General features: G+C 55.0%; 6 protein-coding genes across 6 annotated transcripts; 4 read left to right on the top strand and 2 right to left on the bottom strand.

Annotated features, from left to right (window-relative positions):
* Window positions 1-2,447: 2,447 nt before the first annotated feature.
* On the bottom strand, window positions 2,448-4,254 carry PG986_011322 (uncharacterized protein; the record flags this gene model as incomplete). Its single annotated transcript, XM_066847544.1, is given in 4 exon segments — window positions 2,448-2,851; window positions 2,869-3,359; window positions 3,409-3,533; window positions 3,604-4,254. The coding sequence occupies 4 exon segments, from the start codon at window positions 4,252-4,254 to the stop codon at window positions 2,448-2,450; spliced, it is 1,671 nt and encodes a 556-aa protein (XP_066697035.1).
* A 532-nt stretch (window positions 4,255-4,786) lies between these two features.
* Window positions 4,787-6,604, top strand: PG986_011321 (uncharacterized protein; the record flags this gene model as incomplete). Its single annotated transcript, XM_066847543.1, has 5 exons — window positions 4,787-5,027; window positions 5,100-5,413; window positions 5,475-5,852; window positions 5,924-6,511; window positions 6,578-6,604. The coding sequence occupies 5 exons, from the start codon at window positions 4,787-4,789 to the stop codon at window positions 6,602-6,604; spliced, it is 1,548 nt and encodes a 515-aa protein (XP_066697034.1).
* Window positions 6,605-7,580: 976 nt separating this feature from the next.
* Window positions 7,581-8,976, top strand: PG986_011320 (uncharacterized protein; the record flags this gene model as incomplete). The annotated part of the gene is made up of 3 exons (XM_066847542.1): window positions 7,581-7,606; window positions 7,662-8,152; window positions 8,246-8,976. 3 exons carry the CDS (start codon window positions 7,581-7,583, stop codon window positions 8,974-8,976), a joined length of 1,248 nt encoding a protein of 415 aa, XP_066697033.1.
* Window positions 8,977-9,709: 733 nt separating this feature from the next.
* PG986_011319 (uncharacterized protein) lies at window positions 9,710-14,489 on the bottom strand (the record flags this gene model as incomplete). The annotated part of the gene is made up of 3 exons (XM_066847541.1): window positions 9,710-10,507; window positions 10,566-10,952; window positions 11,019-14,489. 3 exons carry the CDS (start codon window positions 14,487-14,489, stop codon window positions 9,710-9,712), a joined length of 4,656 nt encoding a protein of 1,551 aa, XP_066697032.1.
* A 2,149-nt stretch (window positions 14,490-16,638) lies between these two features.
* Window positions 16,639-18,390, top strand: PG986_011318 (uncharacterized protein; the record flags this gene model as incomplete). The annotated part of the gene is made up of 1 exon (XM_066847540.1): window positions 16,639-18,390. One exon carries the CDS (start codon window positions 16,639-16,641, stop codon window positions 18,388-18,390), a length of 1,752 nt encoding a protein of 583 aa, XP_066697031.1.
* A 2,327-nt stretch (window positions 18,391-20,717) lies between these two features.
* Window positions 20,718-22,013, top strand: PG986_011317 (aldo/keto reductase; the record flags this gene model as incomplete). Its single annotated transcript, XM_066847539.1, has 2 exons — window positions 20,718-21,059; window positions 21,282-22,013. 2 exons carry the CDS (start codon window positions 20,718-20,720, stop codon window positions 22,011-22,013), a joined length of 1,074 nt encoding a protein of 357 aa, XP_066697030.1.
* Between the last annotated feature and the right edge of the window lie 211 nt (window positions 22,014-22,224).

Genomic DNA, 22,224 nt, shown 5'->3' with positions numbered 1-22,224 from the left:
TAGCTCCCAGTTGCGGCTGTGCTGTTCCTTCTCATCTCTTCTGCTGGCCATTATGGATTATTATTGGCATTGAGATATGTCTCCAACTCCCGGAGTTTCTCAGTTCTATATATTCTTTTGGCAGGTATGCCCACATGGGGATGGATCTGTCTGCAGTGGAAATTGATTCCCTAGAGGTTCCCTAGAAATGCCGGCTATTACCTCATGAGTGACGGCTGACTGTGCTGGATGGTAATGTTGCATCCCACCCGGACTGTAGGAATGGCAGCGTGGGGTCTTTGGAATCCAAGCTTCTACCGGGCACCAATAGATACTACAGTAGTGATGGAGGGTAGCATCCGGGGTGCTTTAGTGAAGTCTCGGTGGACTCTTCCTCATTTTTTGTTGGTTGTGTAGCCCGACATGCAAGGACTCACTGCCGGTTGATGAGGTAATTACGGAGGAACACCCGAAACACGGACCGGGGTTCCTTTTTGAGGGGGATATGGGGTATTCCATGATCCGTCAGGAATGGATAGTTCGGACATACCGACCACTTCTTACCGCCGGAGGGATTATACCCCCGGAGTGCGGATTTTTAAAAGAAGAAATACCTCCGAAATATAAGTATTCCTCACTTACGTACGTTATCGTCATTGCTGGCAGGGGTCGGTATAATAATCCAGGTCAATGCTAATAATAATCCTCACATTTGTTCCGGTCCGTGGCAGCTACCCGCTTCGTCTCGAGTGATTACCCAGAATAGATAAAGTACATGATCATGATGTACCTCCCCGGCTGAATGGGATAGGGCAGGCAGGTGGCTGGGCTGACAAACGCCGGCGACCTCGCCGCGTAAGCGGCGCCAACAGATGCATATCTGTAAGCAGAATCCTACGAAACATCAGCCAGCCGGAAGAAAGCCTTTTTTTTTCATTTTCTTTTCCGTTGATCCACCATATAAGTGTACTGAAGCTTAGTGAAAAAAAAAAACATTATGTAAGGTTTAGGTAACCATATCATTATCGCCGCCACCGCCACCATCAAGCCACAATCGGGATGTTAACATGTGTAGGGCTGAGAGTATTCGTGGCAGCCTTCTGATGTGCAGAGGAGGGACGCCTCCTTGAGTTACCGGGCAGTCGTCATGACCAGAAAAGGGGTACGCGTGGATGGTGACGAGGTCCTTGTCGCCGTTAGGCTACCTACTTTTGCCTATCATCATGTCTGTCAGCCTTCCCCGGGTGCTTTCATATAGCTGAAAGGACACTATGAGGGTCACAAACAGTGCCACTAAGCCGCCTTCGTGGCATACATTACAACGTATCCTATTTGTGGGCATCCCGGTGACTTGAGTAATACATCATTATGGAAATACTGCTTCTTCCTTCCCTCACCTCGGTGAGCTACGCAAGGCCGCTCTTAAGTCCGGGAACACACGTTACATGCAGCACACATCATTATTTGGAATGTTGGGGGATGGGGGGGTCTGAACTACCTACATCGTCGATCATGTCCCAGCACTCTGGTTCTGCCGGGGAAGCTAGGGAGATGTGCCATAAGCTTACACTCCTGTACAACATTATTTAGCTCGTTACGGCCCATCACTTCCGCACTTTCTAGCCTTATCCTTTTTATTCACCTTATTGCTTAGAGTAGAAACCGAGAATAGCATTGTTGTGTGGCTGTGCTACTAACTCATGAGTGGCTATCACCTGCTACCGAACCGAGAAAAACAGGAGGATATTTCGATAACCTGAGTGAAGAGATACTGTAATATATGTACATGTAGAAATGCTTGCAGTAGTGCGCCGTTTTCCTAACAAGAAGGCTGCCTGCCCCCAAGAGCAGACAGCCCAGTTGCTTGTGTCGTGGCCAAAAGGGGCATGGGCGAGAGTCACGTCACGGCGAGAGGCGCCACGTGTAGCGAATCAAGCCAAGGCCCTGAGTAAGAAGCCAAAAAGATGCCTTCCGGTTGGTGGTGTGGCTGGAAGTCCGCTTGACAAAACTGGCTCGTACGGGTTAAAGGGGTGGCACTAACCGGTTTCGGGGGAGGTGGCTGTCAGCGGCCTGCTTGATATCGCCTGCATGAGAGAGAGCGGACGGAGTACGGAACGGATAGCCTCCCCTAGCCATTGTTGGGGGGTTTGCTGATGAAGGTTGGCGAGGAGCTGCCGTAGTTAGTGTAAGCCAAGTCATGGACTTATTTGCCCTAGGAGGAGCTCAACACGTTCCTGGCGGAAACTGACAGAATCGATTTGGCGGGGGGGCCGCATGTGCCGCCGAAGCACTACTTTTGGAATCTCGACAGCATTATGGAGTATTGACCTCTCATGCTACGCCGCTCGACGAAGACTCGGCATCTCGCCGGCGGTCTATTGTCACTTCATGAGTTGTAGAACTGGTGCCAAACGAGCAGCATGGGGCAGGGGACGCAAAGCTGAGAGAATTAAATATCTGCAGTATCATCACTGTTGGGAAATCTCAACCTTATCCCACCAAAAGTCCGACTCCGTCTTGGCCCAAGCATCCTCGACCAACTCCGCCGGCGGCGGTGGCGACTGCGATTTCCCATCACCTCCGACAAACTCCGTATTGCCCTTCCCAAAGACCATCTTCACCTTCGTTCCCCTGTCCCCACTAGTATGCGCCTCCCACCTCGGCCGCTCCGCCCCGTCCCCATCCCCAAGAACCCCATTCGGGTCCCCCGTGCAGATGAAGCTCGTAACGTACGCATGCAGCACCCGCGACAGCTCGTCCTGCGCCGGACTCACCCCGCACACCCCCGGGTCCCGCACCTCGTACGGCATGTTCTCCCCGTGCGCCGCGCCGCCGACCAGCGTCTTCTCCAGCGCCCAGTGGTACAGGTAGACTGGGGCGGCCCCCTACCTTTCGCCACCCCCGCGAGCTCCGCCGTCTGCCGCGCGGGCGCCACGTAGGCGTAGTGCGCGTACGCGGCCTCGATGCGCCTGTACATGGCGCCGACCCCGCCCTTCTCCTTCAGTGCGCCCTCGACCCTGTACTTGGACGAAGAAGGACCAGTGCCGGTGGGGTCCGGGTACAGCTCGTTGATGGTGGCGACGTCGGCGTCGCTCAGTTGTGGTAGGAGCGTCTTCCAGAACGCCGTGAACTGCTCGGGCGTGCGCATCTGCTTGTCCACGTACAGCGAGCCTTCGTTGCCGTTGAAGCCCGTCATGATGGGCATCTTGTGCCACTGGCTCTTGCGCCACGCGTCGATGGGCCGCTGCCGGATGATCTCGCCGTCGATGACGGGCTGGAAGGCCCAGCGCAGGCTCGGGTTGTACTCGTAGAAGACTTTGGTCTGGGCCGCGGCGATGACGTCGATGGGGAGGGAGCGCAGGTAGGGGGAAGATCCCGGACTCCGGGGTGTCCTGGGGACAGTTCACCGCGGCCAGGAAGTCCCGGAACTGCTGCTCGTGGATCTCGGCGTCGAAATGGCGGACGGCGCGGGATGTGGGGGCGCCGGATTCCATCACGATGCGGTGAAACAGGGGAGGCTTCCCTTCTTCGTAGTTCAACAGGTGATGTCCGATCTTTTGGTGAACTTGTAAGTACTAGGATCTGAGTGACACAACATGTCGATGGGAACTCGGGACTGCTTACCGAGTGAGCGCCAGCAGATAACCCAATCAGCGTCACATTATCCTTATCCCCGCCAAAGAGATGAATATTCTCCTGAACCCACTCCATCATCAAGATCTGGTCCTTGAGCCCCAAGTTGAGCGCGCCCTCCTTGGCGCTCAGGCCCGACGGCAAGAACCCGAGGGCCCCGATCCGGTACCCGAACGACACCGCGACGAACGGCGCCGCCGACCAGCCCACCATGGACGCCGTGTCGTGCATAGCGGCGCTTCCGCGGTTGAACGCGCCGCCGTGCATGTAGATGGCGACCGGCAAGAGCTTCTTGCTACCCTTCTCCCCCGTCGCCGCCGCAGCACCCGCTTGCCGGAACACGTTGGCCGTGAGACAGTCCTCGCTCTCCTCGAGCCTCGGGCCGATGATCAGGAACTGCTTCGCCGGCGCGCGGGGGCCGAACTGCGAGGCATCGATGATCTTCTCCTCCTCCCCCGGCGCGGCTTTGGCGACTTTGACCGGCGGCCGGAAGCGCAGGTCCCCCGTCGGCGGTTGCGCGTAGGGGATGCCGAGGAAGGCGTCGACGCGGTTGGGGTAGGCGCCGTGCTGCGTGACGCCGACCACGGTGCCTTGCGGGAGAGCTACCCGCGGCCTCTCCTCCAAGTCTTTCATTGCCGCCATGGTTGGAAAACTACAGAGAAACTCCCTAGAAATTCCTGAAAAGACCGGAACTGTTTGCTAACTGAGGGTAAGTGCTACGAGACACTTGGGTCGCACTCGGTTGTTATGTCTATTGGCATCAAAGTCCAGTCCTGGGGAGGAGTTGGGGTTAATGCTGCGTCTATTGACTAACGGGGACTAGTAGTTGCATCGGCACCGCTCCGATCATTGCTGGGCAGTACTTTCGGACAAGTTGCCGGTGATATGGCTATCGACTCCATTGGCTGGCGGCCCAGGGACTGTGGAACCCAGTCTAACTCCATCTCCTTGCAGATCAGCAAAATCCGGGGTCAACGGCTAACATGACCGGTTTCGGGCGCCCAATGTATGATAAGAACCGGGTGACCTAGATTGAGAGGAGGTATGTAGATAGGCAGGGTTAGGTACTCCTCAAAGTCACCGGTTCCCGGTGAGGTTCGCATATTGCGTAGCCCAAGATCAACAACATCTCACAGTTACCTACCTACCGTTTGCCCCTCTTCAGTCCTAGAGAATGGAAGACAAAAAGGTCGACGACAAGGTCGGGCCAGAGGTCAAGAGGGGAGATTCTATCAGCATCGCAGATGTGCCCGTCACCAACGACCTAGATGCTACAGAGACGTTCCTCAGAGATAACAACCTCACCCATGAGTACCTCGGCGAGCTCTTGAGTGACCGAGTTGCAGTCAAACGACTTGTCCGTAAAGTGGACTTCGTCTTGCTGCCCCTGCTTGCAGGAACTGGCATCCTTCAATGTAAGCATTTCCCGAAGCTCTTGTGTCAGCGCCGGCTGGAATCTTGGCTAATAACAGAAAACAAATGCGTAGATGTCGACAAGCAGGCGCTTTCCTACGCCGCCGTGTTTGACCTCTTCAAAGACACGGGGATCAACCAAGACCAGTACAGCTGGTTCGCCTCGGCGTTCTACCTGGCTTACCTGGTCGCCGAGTACCCATGGAGCTACTTAGCCCAGCGCACGCTCATGGCCAAGGTCATCTGCAGCTGCGTCATCACCTGGGGTTCCATCCTGATGATCACTGCGGCGACGCATAACTTCGGCGGGATGTTGGCATGCCGCTTCCTGCTGGGCGTCTTTGAGAGCGCCATCACGCCTTTGACCATCATGATCGTCGGCATGTGGGTGAGTAAAGACGGACGCGCCGACCTGAATACATGAGAAGTACTGACAGATGGGGTGTTAGTACACTCGAGACGAGCAGCCGTTTCGGGCGGGGATCTTCATCAGTTGCAACGGCGTCGGGTCGATGCTGGGCGGAATCCTGAGCTACGGTATTGGCCAGATCAAGACCTTTCCCGTCTGGAAAGCCATCTTTCTGCTCTGTGGTGGCGTGACCGTCCTCTGGGGCGGCATCTTGTTCTTCTTCTTGCCCGATGATATCATCACAGCGAAGCGTTTCACCCTCGAAGAGAAGGCCACCCTTATCGCTCGAGGCAAGGTCGGCCGCACCGGCATCCTCAACCGGTCGATCAAGGTGTACCAGATCAAGGAGGCATTTCTGGATCCCCAAGTCTGGCTGCTGACTCTGTTCACTCTGCTGAACGAAACCATCAATGGCGGTGTAAGTACTCATGGCTTCCCTGGAGCGCCCACGTAAAGCAAGGGCCAGGCAACTAACCCCAAGTTCTACAGATCGCCAACTTCGGCAAGCTCATCATCAAAGGCGTGGTCAAAGACCCTCTCCTCACGACTGCATTCGGGATCCCGCAGGGCGCCTTCCAAGTCCTCTGGATCCTGACCGGCACGTACCTGGCGTCGCGCTTCCGCAACATCCGGACCTTCATCATGGCCGCCTACCTGGTCCCCACCGTCGTCGGTATCTGCCTGATCTGGAAGCTGGATCGCACCCAGGGCATGGTGGGCGTCTTATTTGGGTACTACATCTGCGGGTCCTTCGTGGCGTCGCTCGTGCTGTCGTTGCAAATGCCGGCGACGAACCTGGGAGGCTACACCAAGCGCACGACGGCGACGGCCATCGTCTTCGCGGCGTACTGCGCCGGCAACGTTATCGGGCCGCACGCCTTCCTCGACAAGGAGAAGCCGACGTATCCCACAGGCTGCAAGCTCATCATCGCCTGTTCGGCGGCACAGATGACCATTGCACTTGGTCTGCGATTACTGTTGACCAAGAGGAACAAGAGGAGGGACCAGGCTTCCGGTTCCAGAGAGGGAGATGACCCAGTGCTGGACGAGATCTCAGCAGATTTGACGGATTTCGAAGTAAGTCGTAGACAGACATCAAGATCAACGGATCCTGTTGAACAAGCTGACCCGAATCATTCATAGGACCCTCGATTCCGCTATGTGCTGTGAGGCAAGGAATGCCCCAGTCTGGACTTCTTCCTCCACCTGGCTTATGGGAGGTGCCGAGGGCGGTTTTGCTTATTGTCAGTAGCGAGTTTCGGCCCCGTTGGGAGGAGACGTGGAGAGCAGAAGTCAACCAATCAAAGGTAGGATGTCTGCCAGAACAAGTAATAAGGAATCGGGCGTTTGGGGTATTGGAAGGGATACATGTACACGGGCAGGTTGGCCGGTCAAGGTGTGAGTACCAACAGCAACTGAGATTGGGCAGCGTAAGGAAGGGCCAAATGCCGGAAGCTGGTGTTTGGATCTTGTCGGCCGAGACTTCGTGGAGTCCCGAGCCGTATCCAGTACTCCTCGTGACAGCGGCGAGTTTCTCGGGCTGAATAAACTGTGCATGCGATCTTGTGGGATACTTGACTTCTTAAAGATTGAATTGAGCTACCCTTGAAGCGCGATCAAGCACGAGAAGAGATCAAAAGGCACATTGATTCCTGTGTAACTGCCGCAAGCCACGGTGCGCTGTGGCTCTGGCAGCTCCAGGCCACAAAAGGGCGGGGTAGGTACCTAGGTAGGTACCTAGGTAGGTAGGGAGGAGCTTAGCTGGAAGAATGAAAGTCCGATGGTGCCGCCGCGGAAAGGAGGCGGGGCGGGGCATTACGTATGGAACCTACAGCGGTGTCGAGTTCGAGGTTGGTTCGTTCGTCCAGTTCAGGGAGCCTTGAGAGAGAGTGAGAGGTTGCCCAGTCCAATCCAATCCAATCCAATCCCAGTCCCTATCCCAATCGTACGGCCCGCATGATTACTCAGCTGGGGGGGCATCATTCCCACCCTCATCCGCCTAATTGACGACACCCTCAATTGGCAGGCCGACACTTGACACCTCATCCCGAGGCCGAGACGGCAACACATCCTCGACCTACCCATCCACCGACCGACAGCCTTTCCTTTTTTTCCCCTTCACGACTCTTGCGGAAACTAATCAGCCATGGCCAACCCTCCTCCCATCGGTCAGTGCGCACGCCGCCCCCCGTTAACCTGTCGTGTCAGCCTGGCTGCTCGTCGCCAGGGACGCCCAACGCACCCACGCACGTGTACTACATACTGACCTTGCTTTTTCCGCCCCTTCTGCAGTGCTGGACGGCGGTACCGGTTTCCTCAAGGTCGGCTACGCCGCGCAGAACTTCCCCGAGTTCCAGTACCCCTCGATTGTCGGCCGACCGATCCTGCGATCCGAAGAAAAGGGCGCCGAGGCCAACGATGTGGTCATCAAGGACATCATGTGCGGCGACGAGGCCGCCGCCGCCCGCACCATGCTCCAGATCAGCTACCCCATGGAGAACGGCATCGTGAAGAAGTGGGACGACATGCAGCACCTCTGGGATTACACCTTCTTCGAGAAGATGAAGATGGACCCGACCGGCCGCAAGATCCTCTTGACCGAGCCCCCCATGAACCCCCTCAAGAACCGCGAGCAGATGTGCGAGGTCATGTTTGAGCGCTACAACTTTGGCGGTGTATACGTGGCTATCCAGGCCGTGCTGGCCCTCTATGCCCAAGGTCCGTCGATTCCAACAGCTTAGCTATCCCTGCTACCTGACTAGCTGTCTACTTGGCGACCTATCATACTAACCACTCACTTTTTTTCTGCAGGTCTCAGCTCCGGTGTCGTCGTCGACTCTGGTGATGGTGTCACCCATATTGTGCCCGTGTACGAATCCGTGGTGCTCAACCACCTGACGCGACGTCTGGACGTCGCCGGCCGCGACGTGACCCGCAACCTGATTTCACTGCTCCTCCGCCGCGGCTACGCCCTGAACCGAACGGCCGACTTCGAGACGGTGCGCCAGATCAAGGAGAAGCTCTGCTACGTCTCGTACGACCTCGAGCTGGACAAACGTCTTAGTGAAGACACGACCGTCCTCGTCGAGAGCTACACCCTGCCCGACGGCCGCGTCATCCGCGTCGGCAGCGAGCGCTTCGAGGCCCCCGAGTGCCTGTTCCAGCCCCACCTAGTCGACTGCGAGCAGCCAGGCATCGCCGAGTTCCTCTTCAATACGATACAGGCCGCCGACGTCGACGTGCGCTCTTCGCTCTTCAAGGCCATTGTCCTGTCGGGCGGCAGCAGCATGTACCCCGGCCTGCCGAGCCGGCTCGAGAAGGAGCTCAAGCAGCTCTGGCTCACGCGCGCCCTCGGCGGCAACCCGGAGCGCCTCAACAAGTTCAAGGTCCGGATAGAGGACCCGCCGCGACGTCGGCACATGGTCTTCCTCGGCGGCGCGGTGCTGGCCAACATCATGGCGGACAAGGAGAGCATGTGGGTCTCGAAGCAGGAGTGGGAAGAGGAGGGCACAAAGATTCTGGACAAGCTGGGGCCGCGATAAAGTACCTAGAGAGAGCAGGCAAAACCATCCGTAGCAAGCGCAGCGCAACCAACCCTCGGAATTTGAAAACATTAAAGAGACTGGCCGAGCAAGAAGTGAGGTACTGGGCAAATGACCTCCGAGAAAAGACAAGACAGGACACGACAAGAGACACTCAGAGTATAACTGGCGAGGCGAGGGTGGAGCAGAATCTTCTTCAGCCGGCGTAGTGGTACTGAGCCGAATCAATGATTATTAACGTCACACAAATACCAGGCGGCTGTAAACTACCTCGGCTTGTTTCTGGCAACGTCGGCTGTGTAAGCCTCGGGCATCGTGTTTCGATTACGATGGTGATCCCGCAGCATGTAATGTAGCTCTGTGATTGGTTGAGTTCAGCTACGCGTGCCTCATGAAATCGGCAGCGTATCAAGTGGTTGAGCATACTATCACGTATACGGTCCTGGCTCAAGTCTACAGGGCATGACAGTCAAGTAGATGATCATTCCAGCATATCAAGTATTGCAAGCTCATCCACCGATATTCGTTTCATCTAAGCTCAATTTTCTCCATGTATTGGTAGCTACAAGTACAGTCATTAGCAACAAGTATCTCGTCCGCCTGCTCTAGCGGTTCTTCGTGAAATGTTCATTCACAGCAGCAATCGTTAATCATATCTTCATCATGTCATGGGACTCAAAACAATGATACCGCAGGTGGTCCTTGAGCGAAGCATTCCCCCATATGTAAGCGATTATCGGGGAGAACCCAGCAGCGCCCGTCGCCACTCCTCCCTCGACTTGGTTGCGTATACTCGCACATTCGCCTGAGCCTCGGTGTCGAAGCGGGACTTGTCGTGATGCATTTTCAGAGCCGCAGTGGTGTTGACGGCGTCCATGTGCTCGGGCTGGAAAAGCAAGGCGTAGACCGAGTTGAGAAGGCTGGTCATGGAGATGTCCGAACTCCAGTCGCAATCCAAGATGCTATGGCAGACACGCCCGTGCATGCTCACATTGGGATGCCAGATCTTGGTGATGAATCTGGCCACGGGCGCGATAGAAGGGTAGCCCTCGTCGGCGTGAACGCAGAGCAGGAACGTCCCTCCCGAGTAGGGCGTTTCTTCAGGTCCGCTCATGACAATCTTCCAGAAGCCCATGTCGCTTTCACTAACGTAAATGTCATACATGGGGTGCACGACAGTTTTGGCGATATCGCGGATCTCGTTCAGAAGACGGGTGGTGCGCATGTTCGATGGCGAGCCTCTACACCGGCCATCATTGTCAGAGGAATGGTTTTTGGCGAAAGTATCCAGCTGAAAAACATTGTCTTGGATATTAGGGTATTCTCTGCGACTTGGGAAAATACGCTTGTTGACCTCTGTGATGCCAAGCCGTGGCTTCGTGAGTGCGGGGTCCAGTATAGCATGCAGCCAACTAGGATTCTCAAGAGCAGTTCTAATGACAGTTGGCCGTTCTGTCAGAGACAGGAAAGGCTCTAGTTCGCATATTGCCAGAGCATTCGTCAAGGTCATGGGATGGAATCTGTAGCCGCCCTGAGGGTGGTGAAGTATCAGCATCAATACGTACATCGGAACAGGCACCCAATCTTACCGCCAGGTATGACAATGTCCTGAGGTAACTATTATCCTCGTCCTCGGTGCCCAGCAAGATGCTATCGACTACGGCACCCGCTTCACGCATGCGATCCAGAACTTTAGCTGGTGTAGCAGTGCCTGAACTGGTATCAAGCCCGTCACTAATGCATATAATGCGCTTTTTCAGATGCGGGTACGCTTTGCCGTATTCGATAAGTTGGTTGGCTCCAAGATCAAGGGCGTCCCACAAGGCCGTGTCGCCTCCGGGTTTGATATGATCAATCGACTGTTGGAAACTCTCAAGGACATGGGAGATGCCCATGGCAAGTGTTGGTTCGGTCGCAAAAGTCACCAGACCAACGTGAGGCTTGTAGCTGTATGCCAGTGTACGGTCGATGAACCCCTAGATCATTCAGGTTAGTATGATAAAGTGAAGATAATGGACATGGATCTGGTGGAGTCGACTTACTCCAAGCATCTGCTTGACAGCTTCTAGGCGGGTGAGCTTGTTCTTGTTCCCTGCCTTATGCCGCGGGCTAGCGATGCTCAATTTGAGTACTAAGGGCCCGTCACCTCTACCAGCGGCGCCTTTCTCGACAAATGCACTCTCTTCCCCGAGAGTTCCATGGCAGTAGTGAGGATTCAACAGTGTTGATAGCCGCTCATGTCTCTGTTGGGTAGTCCAGCTGTACAGGCCATCCCCCACTTGCTGCAAGTCTGTTCGAACCTCCTTTTCCTCAATACGGACATTGCGACGTTCTTGAAGGCAGTAGCGCCAGTACTTCCAGATCACGGAGGATATGGTTCGATCTGTGTCGCTGCGGACCCAGTAACTGAAAAGTACAGAATGAGGTTCGTCGTAGACTTTGACAAGCACCTGTCCGCTGTTGGTAGACTCGCTGCCAGGCGGCATAGCTTTCGAACTGATATCTTCAGTGGTCTGAATTGTTATGTGGCTACCCTCGCGGATGTTGCACGACTGCACAGTAGCCGTCAGGCTAGTTGTGATGGGCTCGTTTTGGTCAGTAAAGAGTTGGAATTTGAGAATCCGCCCCTCCAACCCACGGAATGCCAATTCATGGAGATCTTCAAGCGTCATTGAAGGTATTATCTTTCTCCGAAATGACTTTTCTAGACTGTCGAAAGTCACTTCGAATTCCTCAGGTCTGGGACGCTTTGATGATCGATGATCACGACTGATCCGAAGCGGTATACCGTCTCCGTGCATCCAAAGCCCAGCAGCTTCACGTTTTGTAAAACTTGGTCGGACCTCTGTGTTCTGCAGCGGCTCTCCTGTCAGTGGGGAGACCTTTCGAAAGTAAAACCATCGAGTGATTGCAGCCTGCGAGTATATGTTTCCATCAGCGGCACGTACTGCATCCAGCAGCAGTGCACGGGATAAAGGGCATCGCAAATTGGGAGGCATATACGCAGTATAACTCTCCGATGCTGGGATCCGCTGGCTCATGCTGGCTGCGGGTAATCCATCCTCCTTGAACCAGATCCAGCGCTGAGATATCTTCGATGACGCTGTTATCGCTTGATATATCAATAAGTTGATGATGACTTCTTGGTGGGTCTTCAAGTTTGCCCATATGGTTTTCAAATCATCCAGGATGGAGTCCTCTTCCACGTTTAGCACCTCTTTTCCCGATTGTTCACATATGTCAGCCGATATCATGCTTCGCATGATATTGAGGACCTTTGCTGCCACCTCAGGGTACCGAGTGGGGCTGGCCTGCGCGACCATGGCGGTCATGTCGTCGAAGCCTTCATGATCGTAAAGCACCCGCATTGCCGGTTTGGTAGAATCCCGTTGGTAATACCAGCAATCTATATGTTGCTCAACTTGGAGCTCTCTGGATTGTTCGTGGGGATCGGTTGTGCCAGAAAATTTGGTGTATCGGCTCATGCTGGCGCTGGTATCTACGCAAAACAACAAGATCTCATCAGGTGCCAGCAATCTCTTCGCCGTAGCACCACTGTATTGATCGGAAGTTGCTGTGGCATCGTCCTGTTTGGCCCTTAAGATGGGTGCGACGAGTTGCTCAAGGGAGGCCACGTCTATTTCCTCTTCTCCGCGACAGGGTCTGAACAGCGTAGAAGTATTGCCCTGTATCCCACATCCTTGTCCATCGATGTATACTGCAAGAAGAGCCTGGCTATCGAGTGTCAGGCACGGTGCACCGGACGAGGCGAGTTGTCCAGGCATGTGTACTGTAAGCTTGTTACGTGCGCAGACTTCGGAAAGATGGTCAAGGTCTTTGAATTCCTCCCTGATGTCGAGTCCAATATTGGGTGCTTCGGGTCTCGAAAGCACAACGGTATGTGACGCCATACCTCCGCTCAGCAGCGCGATACGGACGATTTCAGGCTCTATATTGGTGGCTTCGATGCTGACTTGTTGCTCATCGGTTTCCAGCAAGCCAGCAGTTTGTAAGTATTCGGCTAGGCTGGCTTCCATGAGACCTTGGGATGTCTGATGCGGATTCCGAAGACCTTCGCGTGTCCTCTGATCCAAGAGGATATAGTTCCGGAGTTTCTGGCTGTACGGGTACACGGGACTATCTTTCTGTGACGCCTGCAGGGCCTTGGCCTTTTCCAGCATGAATCCGAACAACAGCCGCGAACCTTCGAACACGCGGCTATGATCAGACCCAATAGTTTGGGTAAAATTGGCCATTAAGCCGTCGAGGACTTCGTACATTGCCTGGCACAATGCCCCAATTTCGATGGCAGTAGGACTCGTGCCTTGTATGAGCATGTACAGGGTGCGCAGCGCTGGCGGGAAGTTGGTCAGTCGGTCGAAAACATGAAGTACCGCATCCTGTGAGCTCTCATCGTCTTCCATTCCCTGCACAAGGGAAGTGAACACCCATAAAGAAGACAAGAAAATGGATATTCCACGGTTTGATTGCGACGCAATTGGCTCCCAGTGAGGACGGACCCGGAATATGCTGGACTTTCCAGGCCCAATTACATCGTCTCCTGGAGGTCGGCGGTTGACACAGTATATGTCAATGATTCCCTCGGTAGCAAGATCATCTAGCCCAGAATTTTCCAACGTGACATCCATAGAAGCCGGGTGGATCGGCATCTCAGCTGTATGAAGATCCAGTACAGAATCTTTCTCCTGTTCTGGCTCTGCTTCTTCCACCAAAGTCCTCGTAGATCGGTGCCGCTTCTTGGAACAAACCGCAACGACAATCGACACCGTATATGTCGCCGGATGATCCTGGTTAGGTATTCGGGCTCTGATGGTAACATTCTTCGTTTCTTGAAGGTCGGAACCAAAGTGGGATTGCAGTGCAGCGTAGATTGACGCGTCCGTTGCATTCTCCAGCCGGACACGCTCCACAATGCTCTTCCCGTGTACAACCAAAAGCGAGTTGGCTTGTATCGGGTATTGGGTGAGGTCCTGTGCAAGTTGGCAGTTGCACTCACGAAGATCTGCATCCTCATCAAATCTGTGTGGGATACCAAGCTCATCTGCGATGTTGTCGCGTAGTTGGCGGATCATTGCTGTTCGAGGCAAATGGATTAGAGGGCATCTTCCTGGATCTTTGGCGCTTGCTGCGGTCACGATACGGAAATGGAGATAAGAAGGGTTGTCCGAATTGGCTACGGCCAAGACCGCTTCTCGAGGCTTCGATGTAGTGTCAACGGCGCCCTTGGGACTGAAGACGACGAAGAGAAGCTCGTGTTTTGGATCTTGCACAATATCCGAAAGTACATCCTCGGGATCAACAATAGGTCCGGTGGCGCTATCGAGACGAAGGGTCGCGAGATGGGTTTCCGTAGCTACTGTTGAGTCATGCTTCACAGCGCGCTTGTATAACTCGTCAACAAAGGCTGCTACCAAGGCAGAGGTTTGGAAAGGGACGAGAATGACTGGACGCTCGGCACCGGGCGTCACAATGGTGACTGTATATCGTTGCATGATGATGTCGCAAGGCCTCGTGAGGCCCGGCGAAGTGCCGAATTGATTGACGGTATTGACGGTTACGAGGCAAGATGGTCGAGATGAAGTGTGACAATACTTCCTTGAGTTAGGGATTGGGTGTGGATGCTGGTTCAGGCTAAGAGTGCAACCACCGTTCGGCCCAAGGACCAGTGACTGAAATGGGGTGCCCGTTATCCTCGAATATCAACACGTTTCTGGAACCTGGGTATTTTTTGTATGGAGGGAAATGGTGGAAGGAATTGTCAAGTCTAAGGCAAACTTGACAGCTGCATGTGTGGAGGCAGTCATTGCAGGTGGTGTTGCAGTAGGAAGCTACGCTCGTGTTGAACTGAGTTCCTTTCCTCCTTCCAAGCAAATGACACGTTTGCCAGCCCTGGAGCCGAAGATATCAACCAATTGATATATCTCACTCTGGTAGTCAGGCACCGGCGCGTGGTATATTTCGAAGTACCAGCTTGTAGGCTTGTTGATACCTCATAGTTTTGGGCAGGGTATACCACCATACAATTGATAGACCGACATACATTCCCCCTTAACCACGGTGCCCGATTGACACAATATAGGATACGCAGTACTTGTAATCTATTTTGTGAAATAGCTACCTGTGGTAAATAATATATAAGTAAGTAAGCATTAAGAGTAGGGAAAGAAGGTAGTGAGAGTAGGGAAAGAAGGCAATGAGAGTAGGGAAAGAAGGTAATGGGTTTAGGGAAAAACGTAACCAAAACAAGTCACTTTGGTACAGGAATTATGTACGTTAATAGGTATACTCGAAACCATCACTACTACAAAACTGCCAGCCGAACATAATAAAAATGATCAGGACCAAGATCTGTGATAACGATGACAACCTGGGATGATGTAGACAGATTCGCAGGTCGGATCCCGCGAGCCGTGATCCCACCATGGCTGACCTAACTACGCGGCATACCACTTGCCTGCACTGCGCATTTTATCATCGACGATTGTCTTGACATTCGGGATGAGTCATCTTGAAGACCAAGGGATTTGACTGGCGCCGTGTATGTATGTAGTGGTGATGATGCCTAATCAGAGCACCATTCGCCCGAGCCGCAGCGGCTTGCGTAGCGGCATAAGCCAAGCTTGAAGTAGGTACCTGCCTGCAATCGTTCCAAGGCATGATGGGTTCTCTTGCCTGTCGGCCGTTCTAAAATTCATCAACGCCGTGAATCATCTCCACGAGGAATTAATCGCAAAACAGCAAACCGGTTGTTGCAACACTAGTCATGTCTCCGTCTGTACGCTATATCGTCGACATGTTTGCTAGTGTGCGGACTCATGTCTGGACGGGAAGATGCGCGCGCGCGCGTGTGTGTGTGTGTGCGCTACCACGTGCAAAGGGACGGGAGCGTGGCTCTCAGAAACACGGGCCGTTCATTACTATATCCCCAGGTAATGACATCATCGCAGGAATCACAAGATAAGATATCACACAAACAAATCGCTACTGTAGGATACATGAAATCGTATTCTTTTTTACGATCGAGCAAAGGGCACGTTGATGACAATGTGAGGCTGGAAGTTACCTTGGGGGTGGGTGGTGTTCTACCGTTGCAGTGGACCCCGGCAGGTGAGGCGCTAGGGCGGAAGGGGTTTGAGGTGGTGGGGATCAGTTGACCATGCAAGATCAATGCACTTATCGTGCAGGACCGGGTCAAGCGGCCGTTATCTTGTCCAGCCAGGCAAGGCCCTTATTGACAGCCTAGGCTTACTGCCCAGTCTGCCAGTGTGCCAGTGCTGCCCAGCCCAGTCCTTGTCCACCCCCAAGCGGCCCCTAAGATTAACGAATTAGGGGGTCAAGGGATGGCGTAATGGCTGGGGGCCCCCCTTCACTACTGCCGCTACAGCACCCTTTTCTCTGCACGTGTTACCTTCAACACCGAATCCTGTCACTGGAACCCATCACGTCGCATCCCATTGACAACCTTTCCGCTGCAGCTAAACTACGCCAAACCAAGTCGCTCCTTACCACCGCCAACAAGCCTTACCACCTATTATCCTTTTCCTCTCCGAGGCGTCGCAGCCGCAAACTCAACTGTGTTTTAATTGCTCCACTTCTTGTCGCTCGTTTCCCTACTAATAGTGTGTCGCACCCCGACGATTCATGTCTTCAAACAACATCAGGTTGTCGAGGATCCCACCGGCAAGCCTCCATCCGACCGCCCGCTACTCCCACCTCAGCGAATCTGCCAACCAGCCCGAGCCCTCCCCGCTATCAGCTGCCTCATATGCATCCAGCGACATCTCCGACTGGATTGGCAGCGGCACCGACACTGTGGGCGGCCGCACCCCCGTGATAGACAGACGCCTCTCCTTCGTCCCCGAAGACGAGTACTCGACCGACGGCGAGGACCAAGCCCGGGACAGGAACCACCTCACCCACGGCAACACGCGTGCCAATTCCTCCAGATACCACCGCAATCGCAAGAGCACCGACTCCGATATCATCAGCAACAGCGACGACGACGGAGGGGACGAAGACGACGACATGGATAGACCTTCTTACCTCCGCCAGAACAATGGCCGGTCCGCCGACCCGCTCCTGTTCAAGGCCGACGACGACAATGATGACATGGAGCGCGGCCGCACCCCATACGACAGCCTGAGGTCGCCCTCGCCCAAAGCCACACCATCACGGCCACGCCTCAGCCGGCGGTCGACAATGCGGTCCCGATCCCCAGACACACAAGCCGTCATGGCCGCGCGGAAAAAGTACATCTTCGCGGCCGTCTTCCTCGTCATCTCGCTCGTGTCCTTCACGATCCAGACGGAGCTGGGCGCGTACGTGCAGAACGAAAAGGGCTGGAACAAGGCCTACTGCATGCTGTACCTGACGCACGGCTCGTGGGCGATGCTGTGGCCGGTGCAGCTGCTCATCCTCCGCGTGCAGAAGTGGAACACGCCCTGGCCCACCTTCTGGCGCCGCCATGTCGCCATACTGCGCAGCACGGCGCAGCAGGTCCGGCACCAGGACCTCGAGCCCTCCAAGCAGGAGACAAGCACGAGCCCCTGGCCCTACCTGATCCGCACCACGGCGTTCATCACGACGGCGCTGACCATTGCCGGGCTCAGCTGGTACCTCGCCGTCAACATGACGAGCCCGAGTGACCTGACGGCCATCTACAACTGCTCCGCCTTCTTCGCCTACGCCTTCAGCGTGCCGCTCCTCAAGGAGAAGCTGCGCCTCGACAAGAGTGTCGCCGTCCTCATCGCCATTGTCGGCGTCTTGATTGTGGCCTACGGCGACAGCAAGCCCGAAGACGCCTCCAAGGGCCCTGACACCAGCTCCGGCACCCGCTTCCTCGGCAACATGATTATCGGCGCCGGCAGCATCCTGTATGGCCTGTACGAGGTGCTCTACAAGCGTTGGGCGTGCCCGCCTGAGGGCGTGGCGCCCAACCGCGGCATGATCTTCGCCAACGCGTTCGGGTCCTGCATCGGCACCTTCACGCTGACGGTGCTGTGGGTCCCTCTCCCGCTGCTGCATTGGCTCGGGTGGGAGACGTTCGAGCTGCCGACGGGCGAGACGGCCGTGTGGCTGTTCTTGAGCGTGGTCATGAACGCGACCTTCGCGGGCTCGTTCTTGGTGCTCATTTCGCTCACGAGCCCCGTCCTCAGCTCCGTCGCGGCGCTGCTGACCATCTTCATCGTCGCCATCGCCGACTGGTTCCGCACCGGCGAGCGCATGTCCCTTGCCGCGATCCTCGGTGGATGCCTCATCATTGTCGCGTTCCTCATGCTCAGCTGGAGTACTTGGCGCGAGATGACTGAGGATGCCGAGCGCAAGGCCCACGACGCTTCGGTCGAGGCCGAGTGGGACAGCGATGACGAGAGCGACAAGGATGGGGGCCGGTAATAGGGCTCTTGAGAGAAAGAAGGAAGAGGCGGTGCGGTTCATTCTCTTTTGCGGTGAAGGTAGAAGGTTTGGTGGCGCATTTTGGTGCTTGTGCTATTACGTGTCTGTTGTGAATAGACAGCAAGGCGAGCGAGGGTCTAGAGCAGACATAGTCCGCATCGATTCAGTATCAACCAAACGAGTATAGAGATTGTGGGTACTAGAAGATACGAGCGGCAGTGTTTTGAAGGGAATAGAGTCGACTGGCCTTTCCCAAGCGAGGGTGGTGCATGGCGGCACCTGTGGTCTGTCTTCCTGTCACGAGTGGTTCTGGATATAACGAAGGAAGACGAACTCATTATTTCACATTACTTCTTCTATTGCTGGGTCGGTCGGGGACCACGCAGGAACAGCGACTATAGGGTGGCAGGAAACAAGGAGGGAACATGCATTCGGCATGGGACGGCGTTTTGCCTTTTTCTTTTCTTTATTGGGTCAGGGTTATTGGACTGTATATACTTGATAGATGAGATATACACACTGATCAGCGGTTCCAGGCTCCTCTTCTTTCTTCGTCAAAGTAAGGCAGCGAGCTGGTCTGGTTGGTGTGTGGTGGGCGTTCTTTCGAATTGACTTTGCACTCTTGGGTCTACTTAGGGTTTATTCGTATTGATTGGGCATGTTGGGACTGGTATGTCTCATTGTGGTTTCTATGTTTCGTTTTCGGTTCGCGGTGTTGGTTTTGTTTCGAGAGGTTCGTTTTTTTTTGTGTTTTTTTGTCGCCTTTTTGAGAGTGGCATATAGATGTGATGACTGGCCTGGCTGCATGTGAGAACTTGACTGTCTGGCCGAAAAACTATGGAAATCGCATCACTTTCTTGTTCGGACAGCACCTTCGCCTTCTGTTCAGGATATCCTGATTCACATGTGGGTAGTGTAGATACACTCTCCTTGGGTCTGCATGATATCAGGAACGTGGTAGGTGGTCGGAAGATGGTCCTCGTGCGCGATGAGGCTCTCTGATTTGGCGAGGGAAGAACCCTCCCAACCTCAGCTTTCGCCGCTACTAGTGGCAGCCAAGTACTATGTATGCCCTGGTGTATTGATAATGTTTTGTGACACTATCGGCTTTCTTACTCACTTCTTCCTTGACCACAACACGAATGCAATGCGAAGGTAATTAATTGTATTCTGGCAGGTGAGAGGATATATGACATCGCCTAAGGGTAGTAGTCACTATCTCAGCAGCTGGCGGTGAAGCCCTGTTGGGACCCCAAAGAGGTCTCCCTGGGGTAAGAGTATGGGGGTTTCGTTGGTGACATCAAACTCTGCCTACCTACATATCCATCCTTATTCAGGCATCTCTGAGATTCGGACGGGGCACTGGGCCAGGGTATTGTTCTCAGGAGATGATGGCTCTCAACTACGGACTGCCTGATGGATAAAACATGCCCGACTTGCATTCCAGCGTGCAATCCGGCAGGTGTTGGGAAGCGCGTTCGGAAACGCCGGGAGCACCCTTTCGGATGGAAGCAACTGCTCTAAGAGTCCGATATTGTGCTTGAGCCAAATGAAATCACGTACGGAGCACACATCAATATGTCCTCGCATCGGTCGTCATCACTAAGGCGTTCTGTACATCTATGGGTGCTGACGAAATGTCGACCGCGGCGTCTGGGCTCGCTCAATTGTCCGGAATTAACCACTACCGTTTGAAAATTTAATGACATGTCGGGTTTTAGATCCAGCGAAGAAGCTGATACATCTGCTAATTCCTTTGTATGCCCATGAGCCAGCCATCCAGTAACCTAACAAGCAAATTGAACGATATTCCCATCAATGCGTCGTGTTGTTGTATTGACAGCCGCCGTCCAACTACCCCGCCAAAGACTAAGGTTAGGTAGGCCCTTCCGTCCGTTGCCAGTGACTCGACTCGGTGGGGTATGAGAGAGCTAGTGGAGGGTTATCGCCGAAAAATGATGCCATCAAAGCTCGCTCCGCGCCGCAGGGCCGCAACTCTACCGTGAATTTCAGAATGGATGCATGAGCCGCGGTGTTCGGCCTTAAGCTTAAGTACGAAGAAGGCAATGGCGAGATACTGACATACGCACCCGCGGGAACCCCGCTGTGGGGACGCCGCCGCTGCTGCTGCTGGCTGTCTGTTCGTCGTCGCACCTCTCCAGGCCCATGCTTGCCGAAGTCCCCTTCATGAATAAATGTCGCCTCTCTTCACCTCCCGACTCGTAGAAGGCATATAGGCATTCGTTCTTGGCTTGGAAACATATCGATCCATCTCCCCAGCCACGCCAAAGACCACAGCGAAATAGCAACCATCACACCCCCCCATCATGCCTCTCACCGTCCCCTCCACGGGCAAGCCCCGCGTGATCCTGGGCCTGATGACCTTCGGCCCGACCGAGTCCGCGGGCGCCCGCATCACCGACCCGGCCGTCTACGGGCGCGTGCTCGACGTCTTCCAGAAGCAGCGCGGCTACTCCGAGGTCGACACGGCCCGCGTCTACGTCGCCGGCGCCCAGGAGGCCTTTACGCGCGAGGCCGGCTGGAAGGACCGCGGCCTCACCCTCGCCACCAAGGTCAAGTACCCGGGCGAGGACGGGGACCACCAGGGCCTCAAGGTCCAGGAGAGCGTCGAGACGAGTTTGAAGGAGCTGGGGACGGATTGCGTTGATGTGAGTCTTTTCTTCCCCCCTTCTCTTGGTGGGTTTCGAGTTGGGGAGAGAAGAAGTGGAAGAAGGAAGTTGCACAATGACATTCCGAGATGCGCAGTTGGAGAAGGCATGTCTCCAAGCCAAGAAGAGACATGCGGTGTAACAGCCACTCGGATGTCATACATGCATAACTTACTTTCTTATTCTAGCAACGCACACACTAATCGACGCCTTGGTTCGCAGATCCTCTACGTCCACGCCGCCGACCGCGCCACCCCCTTCGCCGAGACCTTCGCCGCCCTCGACCAGCTGCACAAGGCCGGCAAGTTCGTGCGGCTGGGCGTGTCCAACTACACGGCCTTCGAGCTGGCCGAGGTGGTCATGCTCTGCCAAGCCAACGGCTGGGTTCGCCCGACCATCTACCAGGGCATGTACAACGCCATCACGCGCGGGCTCGAGCCCGAGCTGCTCCCGGCCTGCCGCCGCTACGGCCTCGACGTCGTCGTCTACAACCCCCTCGCGGGCGGCCTCTTCAGTGGCAAGATCAAGAGCAAGGACATGACGCCCGCCGAGGGCCGCTTCAGCGACACGCACGGGACCGGCCGCAACTACCGGGGCCGCTACTTCAAGGACAGCACGTTCGAGGCCCTGCGCGTCGTCGAGGCGGCCGTCGCGCGGCACGAGCAGGACGGGCTCACCATGATCGAGACGGCGCTGCGCTGGGTCCGGCACCACTCGGCCCTCAAGGTGGGCGAGTCCGGCTCCGGCGCCGGCGACGGCATCATCATCGGCATCTCCGGCCTCGAGCAGCTCGAGAGCAACTTAGATAACCTCGAGAAGGGGCCACTGCCCGACGACGTCGTGGCGGCGCTGGATAAGGCCTGGATGATCGCCAAGGCGGACGCGCCCAACTACTGGCACAAGGACCTCGTGTATACTTATGATACCAGGGAGGCGCTGTTTGGGAAGAAGTAGATAACGGTAGCTGTGTTGCCGTTTATATATGCAAACTGCATGGCCTTTCCATGCCACTCATGAATTAACGAAGATCGCCTACTACCTATTATACTATCCAGTGATGGAACATGATTAGCAACGAGTGATCAGTATCGCTGCCGTATGAACTAGGCCAGTGAAACCGCCCAGACCCCGGTACGACTTTTCTTCGGAGATTTGGCCATCTGTC

The sequence above is a fragment of the Apiospora aurea genome, assembly GCF_038362705.1.
Source record: "Apiospora aurea strain CBS 24483 chromosome Unknown utg000007l_segment0_segment0, whole genome shotgun sequence".
Taxonomy (NCBI): domain Eukaryota; kingdom Fungi; phylum Ascomycota; class Sordariomycetes; order Amphisphaeriales; family Apiosporaceae; genus Apiospora; species Apiospora aurea.
This window is presented reverse-complemented; position numbering and strand designations above follow the sequence as displayed.